Source organism: Peromyscus leucopus, chromosome 1 (genome assembly GCF_004664715.2).
Source record: "Peromyscus leucopus breed LL Stock chromosome 1, UCI_PerLeu_2.1, whole genome shotgun sequence".
NCBI lineage: Eukaryota > Metazoa > Chordata > Mammalia > Rodentia > Cricetidae > Peromyscus > Peromyscus leucopus.
In genome coordinates, this window is record NC_051063.1 from 100,824,766 (window position 1) to 100,837,780 (window position 13,015).

The 13,015-nt window shown below is 39.5% G+C and overlaps 1 protein-coding gene and 1 long non-coding RNA gene across 2 annotated transcripts in view; one reads left to right on the forward strand and one right to left on the reverse strand.

The window, feature by feature from the left end:
* Positions 1 to 1,094: 1,094 nt before the first annotated feature.
* The window catches only part of LOC119086186, a 31,705-nt gene continuing 19,784 nt past the window's right edge, over positions 1,095 to 13,015 (reverse strand). Inside the window, exon 5 of the long non-coding RNA XR_005089409.1 lies at positions 1,095 to 1,159. This is a non-coding gene — a long non-coding RNA (uncharacterized LOC119086186). The remainder of the gene's footprint in view (positions 1,160 to 13,015) is intronic.
* Positions 7,143 to 8,084, forward strand: LOC114706685 (olfactory receptor 51B4). Its single transcript, XM_028889176.1, has one exon. The coding sequence runs from the start codon at positions 7,146 to 7,148 to the stop codon at positions 8,082 to 8,084; it is 939 nt and encodes a 312-aa protein (XP_028745009.1). The 5' UTR covers positions 7,143 to 7,145.

Below are 13,015 nucleotides of genomic sequence, written 5' to 3' on the forward strand. Positions count from 1 at the left end.
TTAAGGTGAAACTAAGTGAGACCCTCTTCACGCATGCTGGGATTGTGACTGGCTTAATTGTTATGAATTATTGTGTGCACAGGGTGGGTGGAGGGGAGCCTCCAAGGGTCTCCTACAAGTGCAGGGAAACATGCTGGGAAGATGCAGTGGTGGGTTGAGCAGATGCATGCCATGTAGGCACGGTGGCAGTGGCGGCCAGAAATTCACAACGCAGATGGGGCATCCATGTAGAGAGATTATTATAATAGAGAGATGAAGAGAAATATAGGAAAGAGGGAGGGAGAGAGAGAGAGAGAGAGAGAGAGAGAGAGAGAGAGAGAGAGCGAGAGATGCAGACGTGTACCTTGTGTACCTTGTGGGAGGAAACCGCTGAAGAGAGGGAGAGAAGGGGAGGAGTTTTTCCTTAGAATGAGGATTTTATGTCAGGACACAAAGAGGCACCAAGGGGGTGGGATTTTAAGGGGCGGGTCAGAATATTAACATTAATCTTGTATAGTTCTTTTCTTCAACTTTCACAATAAATTTAATAAATGCTATTAGTCTGTAGATGTAATTCTAAACGGTCTTATTAATAAAATCAAACCTGATGCCAGTTATTGAAGTGAATGCTGGAAGATCAGAGAAGTAGAACAAGCCACAGCTTCCTCACCTTGCCAGTTCCTCAGTTGATCCTGTTTCCTCAGACTGGAAGCCCCTGAGTCCTCATCCAAATAGATCTCAGTTGAACTGCTGCTCAAAAGCCTAAAAGCTTAACCAGGCTAGTTCTTGGTCTTCACACCTTATATATCTTTCTGCTTCCTACCATCACTTCCTGAGATTAAAGGCATGAATCATCACGCCTGGCTGTTTCCAGTGTAGCTTTGAACTCGCAGAGATCCAGATGGATCTCTGCCTCTGGAATGCTAGGATTAAAGGTGTGTGTGCCACCATTTTCTGGCCTCTGTGTCTATCTAGTGGCTGTTCTGTCCTCTGACCCAGATAAGTTTATTAGGATGCACAATATTTTGGGGAACACAATATCACCACATTAGTCTGTTCAATTTTGTGTTTTTTATTAAAATTATTTTATACAATATGTTTTGATCATATTATTTCCCCCTCTCAACTCCTCCAAAATCCTCTCCTTCTCTCCACACAACTTCATGCTCTTTCTGTTTTCCTAAAAAAAAAAAAAAAAAAACAAATCAAAACAACCAATAAGACAAAAATTACCAAAATAAAGGAAACAGCTCATAAAAAACATGGAGTCCATTTTGTGTTGGTCAACTACTCTTGGGCATTGGACATGCTCTGAAGAGTAGTTGATATACACAGTGAGATTCCATTGGACATAACTGATTTTCCCAGTTCCCAACAGGTATCATTTGCAAATAGTTTATTGGTTAGGGGTGGGAGTTTGTGTTTACTCCCCTTCTTCATGCTTGGATTTTGTCTGGTTTGAATTTGTGCAGGTTTTATGTGTGCTGTTACAGTCTCTGTGAGTTCATATGTGCATCTGTCCTGATGGTTGGAAGATGCTGTCTCCTTGGAGCACTCCACTACCTCTGGCTCTCACAGTCTTTCTGCCTCCTCTTCACCATAGATCTCTGAGCTTTGAAGGGAGGCATTTGATAAGGACATGCCACTAAAAGCCAAGTGCTCCAAACTCTCTCACTCTCTAAACATAGTCTATTTGTGGATCTCTGTATTAACTGCCATCTACTGCAAGTCTAAGCTTCTCTGACAAGGGATCAGTCATGCACTGATCTGGGTCTCAGCCAAGTATGACCTGTTGACTTCTTAAAATGATTTTATATGTCTGTATGAGATATGATTTATTATCTGATTTTTAAATAAAGTATATAATTCAGTGTAATGTATAATAAACAATATTTATAAAACTTTTGAATTCATTTCACTGTACCAAACAGAAACTTGATGTTCTTTAAGTATCTTAAGTATGTATCTTGCTATTTTACCTTCCTCCCAAGACGTTGGTACCTTTTAATTTGTTTTTGGTATCTATACATTTTTCTTTTTTCTTTCTTTCTTTCTTTCTTTCTTTCTTTCTTTCTTTCTTTCTTTCTTTCTTTCTCCCCTTCCTTCTTTCTTTTCAATCTGGTTTTATAAAAAACAACTTTAATTTCTTAGTAATATATTTTATAAGACAATGCCAAGGAAGTTTAATCTATTTTACACATGGTAACTTAACAGAGCACATGGGTCATGACTTGAGGATGGATATGCCTTGGAAACATTAGACCTGTTTAAGTGGATTCACATATTTTTCCTTTGTATATGACTCATCACAGGAAAGTTTAATGCTCATCTACATTGTAGCACATGTCAAATGTTCATCATTTCGATGACTGAACAATATTTAATCATTAAAATATTTCGATAGATGCCCATATTCTAATAGACGGGCTGCTGAGATGTCTCAGTGGATAAAGGTACTTGTTGATGCCAAGCCTGATCCTTACAATCACTGTAGTAGCATAGAAACAACTACAAGCTGTCTCTGACTTTCACAGTTCATCATGACATGCATGCACTCCCCAAATAAATAAATAAATAAATAAATAAATAAATAAATAAATAAACAAATAAGATAATTAAATAATAAAGTATATGCATATATTTGCATATACATGTATATGAATGCAATTTTGATAATATGGTAATTTTATATTTAACTCCTTGGGAAGGCTCCACATTGTTTGCCTAGCTGTTGCACCACTTCACATTTCTACTACCAAATTCAGGGTTCCAAGTAACCCACATTCTTATCAACATTTGTTATTTTGATTACAGTCAGTTTAGGAGACAACACTATAATGTCTCACTGTGGGTTAGATTTACCTTTCTTTAATGAATAATGCTGATGGACATCTTTTCATGTGTTTATTGGTCATTTGTATGTGTTCTTTGGATAAACATGCAATGAATTATTTTAAAAGCAATCTGTGCAGATCTTTTTTGAAACACTCCCCTAGTCTAAATCTTGAGGTTCCTTGTATTCTGATTGGCATTACACCTTCTTTTAATGAAGGCTTAATGCAGATAAATCCCAGCATGGAGAGGGGAAGCTGCTATCAAGTCCCAACTCTAGCTGAAGAGCTATTGGCAATTGGTAGCTCCTGCAAGAGGGAACATCAGTTTTAAGAATGTTGTCTCTTGTAGGTCAACTATGATCCAGTGGAAAGCTCCACAACCGTGCATATAGGGATTGCACAAATTTGACCTGATGGGTGAAACAAAGAGAACACCACATTAGGTGGGGATGAAAAGGGGTAAATTTCAGAGGAGTTGGAGAATGGGGTCAAAACTCAACTTACTGAGTGAAATTCTCAAAGGACTAAGAAAAAAGATACGTGTGTGTATGAGTGAGAGAGACAGAGACAGACAGACAGACACTCACAGAGAGAGAGAGAGAGAGAGAGAGAGAGAGAGAGAGAGAGAGAGAGAGAGAGAGAGAGAAAGAGAGAGAGAGAGAGAAGGGAGAGAAACAGGTTATCCCATGAGTCCTGAAGGTGCTGTACCCCATGGAGCAGGAGTTACACAGGTGGTTGTGAGTTACCCGGCACTGGTGAAGGAACACGCTCTTAAACACTGAGGTACCTCTCTAGCTTTTACCTGGTATATTCAAATGAGACATAATGGCACTTGGGGAGTTGGTTCTTTAATAAATATGACTGCCATCAGGATTCTGAATGTATACTGAGGGCATGATGAGAAATGTCTAGGAATTACAAAGGGAAAATGTGTCAGGTAAGGAAATATACATTCAAATATATTTAAAATTAAATCTTTCACCTGGTTTTGTAACAATTCTTGAGGAAAAGTTGAGAATGTATCTTTTGATTAAATAAGGATTTGAGGAAAGAGCATGCAACATATAATGACAAATAAGAACAAAAGAGCCACACTGTTTATGTTTAATGGATGCTAGTTGAAAGCATAAGTTTAATATTTTAAGAAATCCAAATTTAAAATTTCCACACCACATAATATCCAATCTTAGGAAAATGATTAGAGTTGTCAAAATTTTTTTATCCTAGAAAATTCAAGTAATGTATTGGCTTCTCTTTCTTGTATTCATTCACTTTTCACTGCACAATCATTAGGCACTGATTCCTGCTGTGCTATTAACAGTGCTAAGTTCACCAGAGACATACTTGTCCAAAAACAACCAACATTTAAACATTTTACCTTATTTAAAGGTTCAGATACCTTTATATTGTTGAGTCATTTACTGCTATAAATTTTTTTACTAAAAAAAGACAAAGACAAAGAAAGACAAATCACCTTTAGCATCCTCTGATCAACTGCCTATTTGTTCATTTCTTCAGGATGCTCTTGTTTTGTTTTATTACAAAGAAAAAATTTCCAAAGAACCTACCCTTCCTTTCCAGTGCTGGCTCCTATCTTAATTAGCATGGAAAACAGGTAAAGTTTAAACAATTTCTTCAAAGCTGTGACTTTAGGTTGCCACCCTTGGTCTATAGTTTCCAGTTGCTAGTTGAGTGAACATTATCTACACAGCTCTTGTAAATAAACACTGGTTCTTGAGCAATAGGCCAAGACCAAGTGAATGGTGTGAGAAGACACTGAATGTAGAGGATGTTTGCAGATTATCTAGAACTGACCAAAAATATCTCTGCATGATGTTTGTGACATTCTGACAAACTGTTGAGGACACAGGGCTTACTGCTTTATGGGAATCAGTCCAAAAACAGCCTTCTGAAAAGGATAAGGGAGAAGGCACCTCAATCTTACCTATATCCCTGAAATCCCAGTACACTTGCCTGGTAATGATACAAAATTCCTCCGAAGATTTGAGCCAGTGATATTATGTGTTGGAATTCCTGAAACTGAAGTTACAGATGTTGAGAGCCGCATCCTGGGTTCTGGGAACTGAACCTGGGTCCTCTGCAAGATCCATCAGTGCTCTTAAGCCATTCCTCCAGCCCAACGTTAGTAGAGTGTCTAAACTGAGCAGCTGTTCTTAGACATGTATAACGTTTCTGACACTGCCAGTTATGCTACAATTAAATTTTAGTATAGTTACTGGTAGGGAGTATTAATACCAAATCGGGTACTCTTTGGCTTAAGTCAATAAAATACATATTAATAAATTATAACTATTCTCAAAAGAGTTACTTCTTAGCATTAATACTTAAATCCTTATTGTTCCAAAGTCTAGAAGGAAGAAGCTGTGCCTTCTGCTTATTCACTCTGGTCCATGTTCAAAGTGGCAGTAGGTGAGAATTTGTGGCTTGCTTTTATGCTGCATAATAAACTGTGAAGTTTATCTCTTCTCTATTTCTGCTTTCCAAATGGAGGGTTAGTAGCAGGGATTTTGGTATATGATGGCATACACATCAGTTCTACAAAGCCAAGCTGAGTCACTAATATACTATAATCTAGTGGACCAAGATAGTGAACTTTTTCTTTTATCAGAGGAGCTACCATTCAATTTCTCAGACTGACTGCTTCTCCATAGCTAGTTTCCTCTGAAATAGTGTTGTTTCCAGAGCTCATTTACCTTTCTTCTATTATTTTTTTCTAGACTAGTGGCTTATTATCAGAGAGATTATATTGTGCTACAGTTCCCATATATGCATTTCTGGTTGTTGATAGGACTTTACTAAATATTGAAGGGTTACAAAAAGATTGCTATCATTAACAACCTTCCTGAATTCATCTTCCAACTTAATACTGATGCTCTTTATCATACAAAGTTATTTTAAAAGATTCTGGACACAGATCTAGTTGAATTTGCGAGGAACACATTTCTCTTGTTTTAAATTATCATAATATTCTTGTTTCAAAATTTCCTGATTGTATGCAAACAAAAGTGACCTGATAATATAGGTGTATAAATTATACATAGATCATAGCTCAAAGATCCCTATGAAGCCTAGTTTTGATTTTTCATGGATAAAGAGTTTGTAGATTTCTGTTGTACAGCATCTGTGATTGCCTCATTCAGCAATATGATCACAATTACCCTCATGTGTTAGATTTTAACTTTGTTCTGTATCTTGCTGTATAAAGTGCATGTTTCCAACTACCAATTTCTGACATGACTATTTTCCATTCCATAAACATTTTGAAAAAGTCTACCAGCATTTATAAGAATCAAGTTTTAACAAAAACTCATGAAATATTCTGGCTTCCTTAAATTTTCCGTTTATATATTTTCCATTCCAGTGTATATTTTTTTCTCCAAGTTAAATTTTGTCTGAAATGTTTTAAGTGTCAGATATATTTACTAATGAAAACTTGCTAGGCCCTAAATTCTTAGAACACTCACAGTGTTCTAAAATGAGTTTGCTTACTCTGTTCACTTGTTCAATTTTTTTTCTAGCTATTCATGAGTTCTTTCCTTGTTTAGGGCACACTTGAGGCAGCACACTGTAAAAATAACCCAAACATTTCACAGTAGTGAACTCATTACTGTTGATTAAGCATTTGCTTAGTATTTTTTCTTTTTGAGTTATCTCATTGGTTTCAAGAAAGGAAGTATATATTGAACCAAGTTTAATACAATTACAACAAAATGTTGTATGGGACATAATATGAGAATGAATAAAATAGTGGGGAGATGAAGGGGATGGAGAGATGGGTCAGTGGTTAAGAGCACAGACTGCTCTTCTAGAGAACCTAGGTTCAATTCTCAGTACCCACATAATCACTCACAGACATCTGTAACTCCAGCTCCAGGGGATCCAATACCCTCTTCTGGTCTCTGTGAACACTACACACACTTAGTGCACAGACATAACATTCTGACAAAACACCCCACACATAAAATTAAAGCAAAAAATAATATAAAAAAAGAAGAGTGAAGAGAATGAAATGGACCTGAAGATGGCTGGTTGGGACTAAGTGTGAATGTTGGAATTATATCACAATATTAAAAGCAGCCTGCTTCATAGTAAATTGTGGTAGTGACTAATGTGATAGTGACTAATTGTGATAGTGGTTAATATTGCTATTCTAGGCAAAGACTTGATGAGGAAAGTCTTCTTAAATTTGAAACAACACAGAAATCCTTGTAAGTTTGGAAATAAAAAATGACCTGCAGATGTGCTACAGTGAGATGGTGGTAGGAAGACTGATGCTTTCTTAGTCTCTGAAACCGTCTTTAGCTGCAAATCATGTGGTTCAACAACAGTGATGCTGCTCCTTTCTTGCTGACTGGCTTCCTGGGCTTGGAAGCAATTCACCACTGGATCTCTGTCCCATTCTTTGTCATCTACTTCTCCATCATTTTAGGGAATGGTACACTTCTTTTCATCATTTGGAATGACCACAGCCTCCATGAACCCATGTACTACTTCCTTGCTGTGCTGGCAAGTACAGACCTTGGGATGACACTAACCACGATGCCCACAGTGCTGGGTGTACTGGTGCTGAATCAGAGGGAGATCGCACATGGGGCCTGTTTCATTCAGTCCTACTTCATCCACTCATTAGCCATTGTAGAATCAGGGGTCTTGCTTGCCATGGCCTATGACCGCTTTGTTGCTATCCGCACACCTCTGCATTACAACTCTATCCTTACCAATTCCAAAGTAATGAAGGTCGCACTGGGGGTACTGCTGCGAGGTTTTGTGACTATTGTGCCCCCAATCTTGCCTCTCTTTTGGTTTCCATACTGCCGTTCCCATGTTCTTTCTCATGCCTTTTGCCTCCACCAAGACGTCATGAAACTTGCATGTGCTGACATCACCTTTAACCGTGTGTACCCAGTTGTTTTGGTTGCTTTGACTTTCTTTCTTGATGCACTGATTATTGTCTTTTCATATGTCCTCATTCTGAAGACAGTTATGGGCATAGCCTCTGGAGAGGAGAGAGCAAAGGCTCTCAACACCTGTGTTTCTCATATTAGTTGTGTCCTGGTCTTTTACATCACTGTGATTGGTCTGACCTTCATCCACCGGTTTGGAAAGCATGCCCCACATGTGGTGCATATAACCATGAGTTATGTCTACTTTCTCTTTCCTCCACTTATGAACCCCATCATCTACAGCATCAAGACCAAGCAAATTCAGAGGAGTATCCTCCGTCTACTGTCCGTACACAGTAGGATTTAGATAATTAACATTGTAAAATTATTACAGAACATGGTGTTATCTGTGATTTCTGGGACTTTATTGGAAACAAATGTTGTTTAAAATATTTCTTTAGTATGGAATGAAATTTCCATTATCACACAAAGAGGGAAACTAAATAAAGCAAAGAAATCTGTCACCTCTCTCTTTTTTTCTCCCTCTCTCTTTCTCCTCTCTCTCAGAAAGGAATATAGGAGGTAATGAATGTATCAGATGGAATAGTACAGGTTCCATATCCAAAGGGAGAAAAATAACTTATAAAAATAACTTAGAAATGAAAAGATGAATGGACAGAAATAACTTGGTGGAGGCACACATTTATTCATGTGACAATGAGGGAGATGATATGGTTTTATGGCCTATTGATATTTTGTTTTCTTATAATGGATTTTTTCTTTATTCTCTTGTTAGGTGTTAAATTAAATTTGTGCTTGACATTTTCATACACATATGCAATGCATTCTGATTATGCTTGTATCTTTTGTACTTCTCCAATATACATCTCCCCTACCAACAAGCCCCCTTCTCATATTTATGTTTTTGTTTTGTTTGAGATATAACGGGTTTAACCAGGGCTATCTGCACAACTATGAAAACTCTCCATCAGAGCCTGGTGGGTTCACAATGCTTCTAAATTGATGGCAGTAATTTTCCAATTCTCAAAGTCTACCAGTCAGCCCATTTTTGAAAAAGTTATTTCTATTATTTTGAGATTTAAATCATTTCCATCTTCCTTTTCCACCCGGAACACTCCTATATATCCCTCCTTGCTCTCTTTCAAATTTGTAGCCTCTTTTTTATTAATTATTGTGAATATATATATATATATATGTTGCTAAATAAAAATCTGTTCAGTCTGTATAATGTTACTTGTATGCATGTTTTCGGGGCTGACCAATTGATATTGGCTATTCAGTCCATGTGCTCTTCCTTAGGGAAGATTAATTTTCCTGCTCTCATCATTGCTTAGTTGTCTGTAGTTCTTTGTGTATCGTTGAGGCCTTGTGGGTTGTTCCCCATCAATGATAATATGTTAATCATTGCTTTCCTCATGCAGCTCATGTTTAGGCAAGCATGTTGGTGAAACTTTATGAGCATAGTTTCTGAGATTCCCAGGAGATTCAATCTAATAGTAAACTCCTTTCTCTTCTGACTCTTATAGACTAGTTGTCAAAATCAATGAAGAAACAGGTTGACAACTGAGAATTAGTTTCTGTACATATGCCTTTATGCATTACAATTTTAAGTGAAACTTACAGTCCATGTTTTTAAAAGTAATTTATTTCCAAAGTGGTTGTACAAGCTTGCATTCCCACCAGTAGTGGAGGAGAGTTCCCCTAGTTCCACATCCTCTCCAGCATAAAGTGTCTTCAGTGTTTTTGATCTTAGCCATTCTGACAGGCATAAGGTGGTATCTCAGAGTTGTTTTGATTTGCATTTCCCTGATGATTAGGGGTGTTGAGCAATTCCTTAAATGTCTTTCAGCCATTTGAGTTTCCTCTGTTGAGAATTCTCTGTTTAGTTCTAAAGCCCATTTCTTTTTTTTAAATTTTATTCTACAATACTATTCAGTTCTATATAATAGCCACAGATTCCCTTGTTCTCTCCTTCCTGCCCCCTCCCCTTCCCCCCAGCACACACCCCATTCCCACCTCCTCCAGATCAAGGTCTCCCCCGAGGACTGGGATCGACCTGATAGACTCAGTCCAGGCGGGTCCAGTCCCCTCCTCCCAGATTGAGCCAAGCGTCCCTGCATGAGTTAGCTGTTTAAAGCCCATTTCTTAATTGGACTGTTGGGCATTTTGATGTCTAATTTCTTGAGTTCCTTATATATTCTGGATATCAGTCCTCTGTCAGATGTGGGGTTGGTGAAGACCTTTTCCCATTCTGTAGGCTGTCGCTTTGCCTTGTTGACCATATCCTTTGCTCTACAAAAGCTTCTCAGTTTCAACAGGTCCCATTGATTGTTTCTCTCAGTGTCTGTGCTACTGGTGTTATATTTAGGAAGTGATCTCCTATGCCAATGCATTCAAAACTACTTCCTACTTTCTCTTCTAGCAGGTTCAGAGTAGCTGGATTTATGGTGAGGTCCTTGATCCACTTGGACTTAAGTTTTTTTTTTTTTTTTGGTTTTTCGAGACAGGGTTTCTCTGTGTAGCTTTGGGCCTTTCCTGGGACTCACTTGGTAGCCCAGGCTGGCCTTGAACTCACAGAGATCCGGCTAGCTCTGCCTCCCGAGTGCTGGGATTAAAGGTGTGCGCCACCACCGCCCGGCTGGACTTAAGTTTTTTGCAGTGACAGATATGGATCCATTTGCAGCCTTCTACATGTTGATATCCAGTTATGCCAGCACCATTTGTTGAAGATGCTTTCTTTTTTTCATTGTACACTTTTGGCTTCATTGTCAAAAATTATATGTTCATAGGTGTGCAGATTAATGTCAGGGTCTTCAATTCGATTCCATTGGTCCACATGTTGGTTTTTATGCCAGTACCAAGCTGTTTTTATTACTGTAGCTCTATAGTAGAGCTTGAAGTCAGGGATCGTGATGCCCCCAGAGGTTGTTTTATTTTACAGGATTCTTTTGGCTATCCTGGGTTTTTTGTTTTTCCATGTGAAGTTGAGTATTATTCTTTCCAGGTCTGTGAAGAATTGTGTTGAGGTAACCCAGACTCACAAAGACAAACATGGTATGTACTCACTCATAGGAGGATACTAGATGTGGAACAAGGATCACTGGACTGCTGCTCACATCACCAGGGAGGCTACCTGGAAAACAGGACCCCAAGAAAGACAGGGAGATCGCCCAATGACGGAGAAATGGATGAGATCTACATGAACAGCCTGGACATGAGTGGGGGGTAATGAAGGGCAAGGCTCGAGGGAAAGAGAGCTTGGGGGAGCAGGAGATCCCAGCTGGATCAAGAACAGAGATGGAGAATAAGGAATAGGAGACCATGGTAAACGAAGACCACATGAGAATAGGAAGAAGCGAAGTGCTAGAGAGGCCCACAGAAATCCACAAAGATACCCCCACAATAGACTGCTGGCAATGGTCGAGAGACAGCCTGAACTGACCTACTCTGGTGATGGGATGGCCAAACACCCTAATTGTCATGCTAGAAACCCCATCCAAGGACTGAGGGATCTGGATGCAGAGATCCATGGCTAGGCCCCAGGTGGAGCTCTGGGAGTCTAATTAGCGAGAAGGAGGAGGGTTTCTATGAGCGAGAATTGTTGAAACCAAGGTTGGATGAAGCACAGGGACAAATAGCCAAACGAATGGAAACACATGAATTATGAACCAAAGGCTGAGGGGGCCCCCAACTGGATCAGGCCCTCTGAATGGGTGAGACAGTTGATTGGCTTGATCTGTTTGGGAGGCATCCAGGCAGTGGGACCGGGTCCTGTGCTCATTGCATGAGTTGGCTGTTTGAAACCTGGGGCTTATGCAGTGTGGCTGGGAGGAGGGGACTGGACCTGCCTGGACTGAGTCTACCTGGTTGATCTCAGTCCTGGGGGAGGCTTTTCCCTGGAGGAGGTGGGAATGGAGGCTGGGCTGGGGGAAGGGGAGAGGGGCGGGAGGGGGCGAACAAGGGAATCTGTGGCTAATATGTAGAACTGAATTGTATTGTAAAATAAAATTAAAAAAAAAAACATTGCTCTCTACAAAGCAATTTCAAGAGCAAGCACCCAGTTTATGTTATGGAGAAATTTACTTGGTGTCAGATGAAGATATTAAAATATTTTGTAAAAGAAAAAAAAGTAATTTATTGCTTTGAAAATCCTTTTAAACTATTTTTTTTTTTGAGTTTTGGTCAGTTGTTTATTTAGTCAAACAGTTGTGCAAGTAATTGTTTAAAAATTAATTTAAAGGGCTAAGTAGGGGTGAGTTTCCACTTTCAAGATCTTCAGCATCATGCCCGACTTTTGTTGGCATTAAACTTGCTGTCCCAGCAGTCAGTGATGACACAGCCTCTGGACGCCCACAGACCAAGCGCAGCCTGAATGAAACAGCTCCACATCTGGGCCTTGTAACCCCCTGTCATCATCCAGGCATCACCTGCTGCCACCTCTGTGGTCAGGTCTGACCACTCATGCAGTTTTTATTGTGGCAAATGAAAATCTTTTGGAAATTTCCATCTTGAAGGCCAGTCCCTCTTATAGATATATTCACATATAAAGTCATTTATTGCACAGTTGAGGTAAAAGCAGTGTCCTTCCCAACCGGAGCATCTTTCAGACAAGTGTCTCAGTCCTCATCCTCATGCTAACACTCATTACACTCAAACAGGGTTCTGTAGTTAGTTCTGACCTCAGAGTCACATTCCCACTTTCTGGAATGCTTTATTCTCTCACATTGGGAGTCCTGCCAGGCAGAACTACCTATCTGCTTAAAGTCTTCTTAGGGATCACCTGTGGTGGTAATCTAATTGTACTGAAATGCGATTTTGAATGTATGTTAATAAATAAAGTTGCCCGGGGGTCAGAGCTATTAGAACCATAGACAGAGTGTGGCGGTGGTGGCACACGCCTTTAATCCCATAGATCTCTATGTGTTCAGGGATACAGCCAGCATTGGAGACATATGCCTTTAAGACCTAGGGGGCTGTACATTCAGACAGTGACGAGGCAGTCACGTGTTTGGGTTTACAACCAATGAGAAGGCAGAATGACTGGAAAATCGATTTACAGACAGGAAGTAGCTCTCTTTCGGGAAGCTGGGACACCGCAGGCGGAAGGGTGAGATTTTAGCTCTGAGCTCTGACCTCTCGACTTTCTCTTTTACATTGTTTCTGTGTTTCTTATTTAATAAGATGGTTAGTTACATCTATATATGGCGCCCAACCTGACAAGAATCCATTAAAAACCGCTTGGCTTGGCGGCAGGTCCGCTTTCCCGCAAGGGCAGCA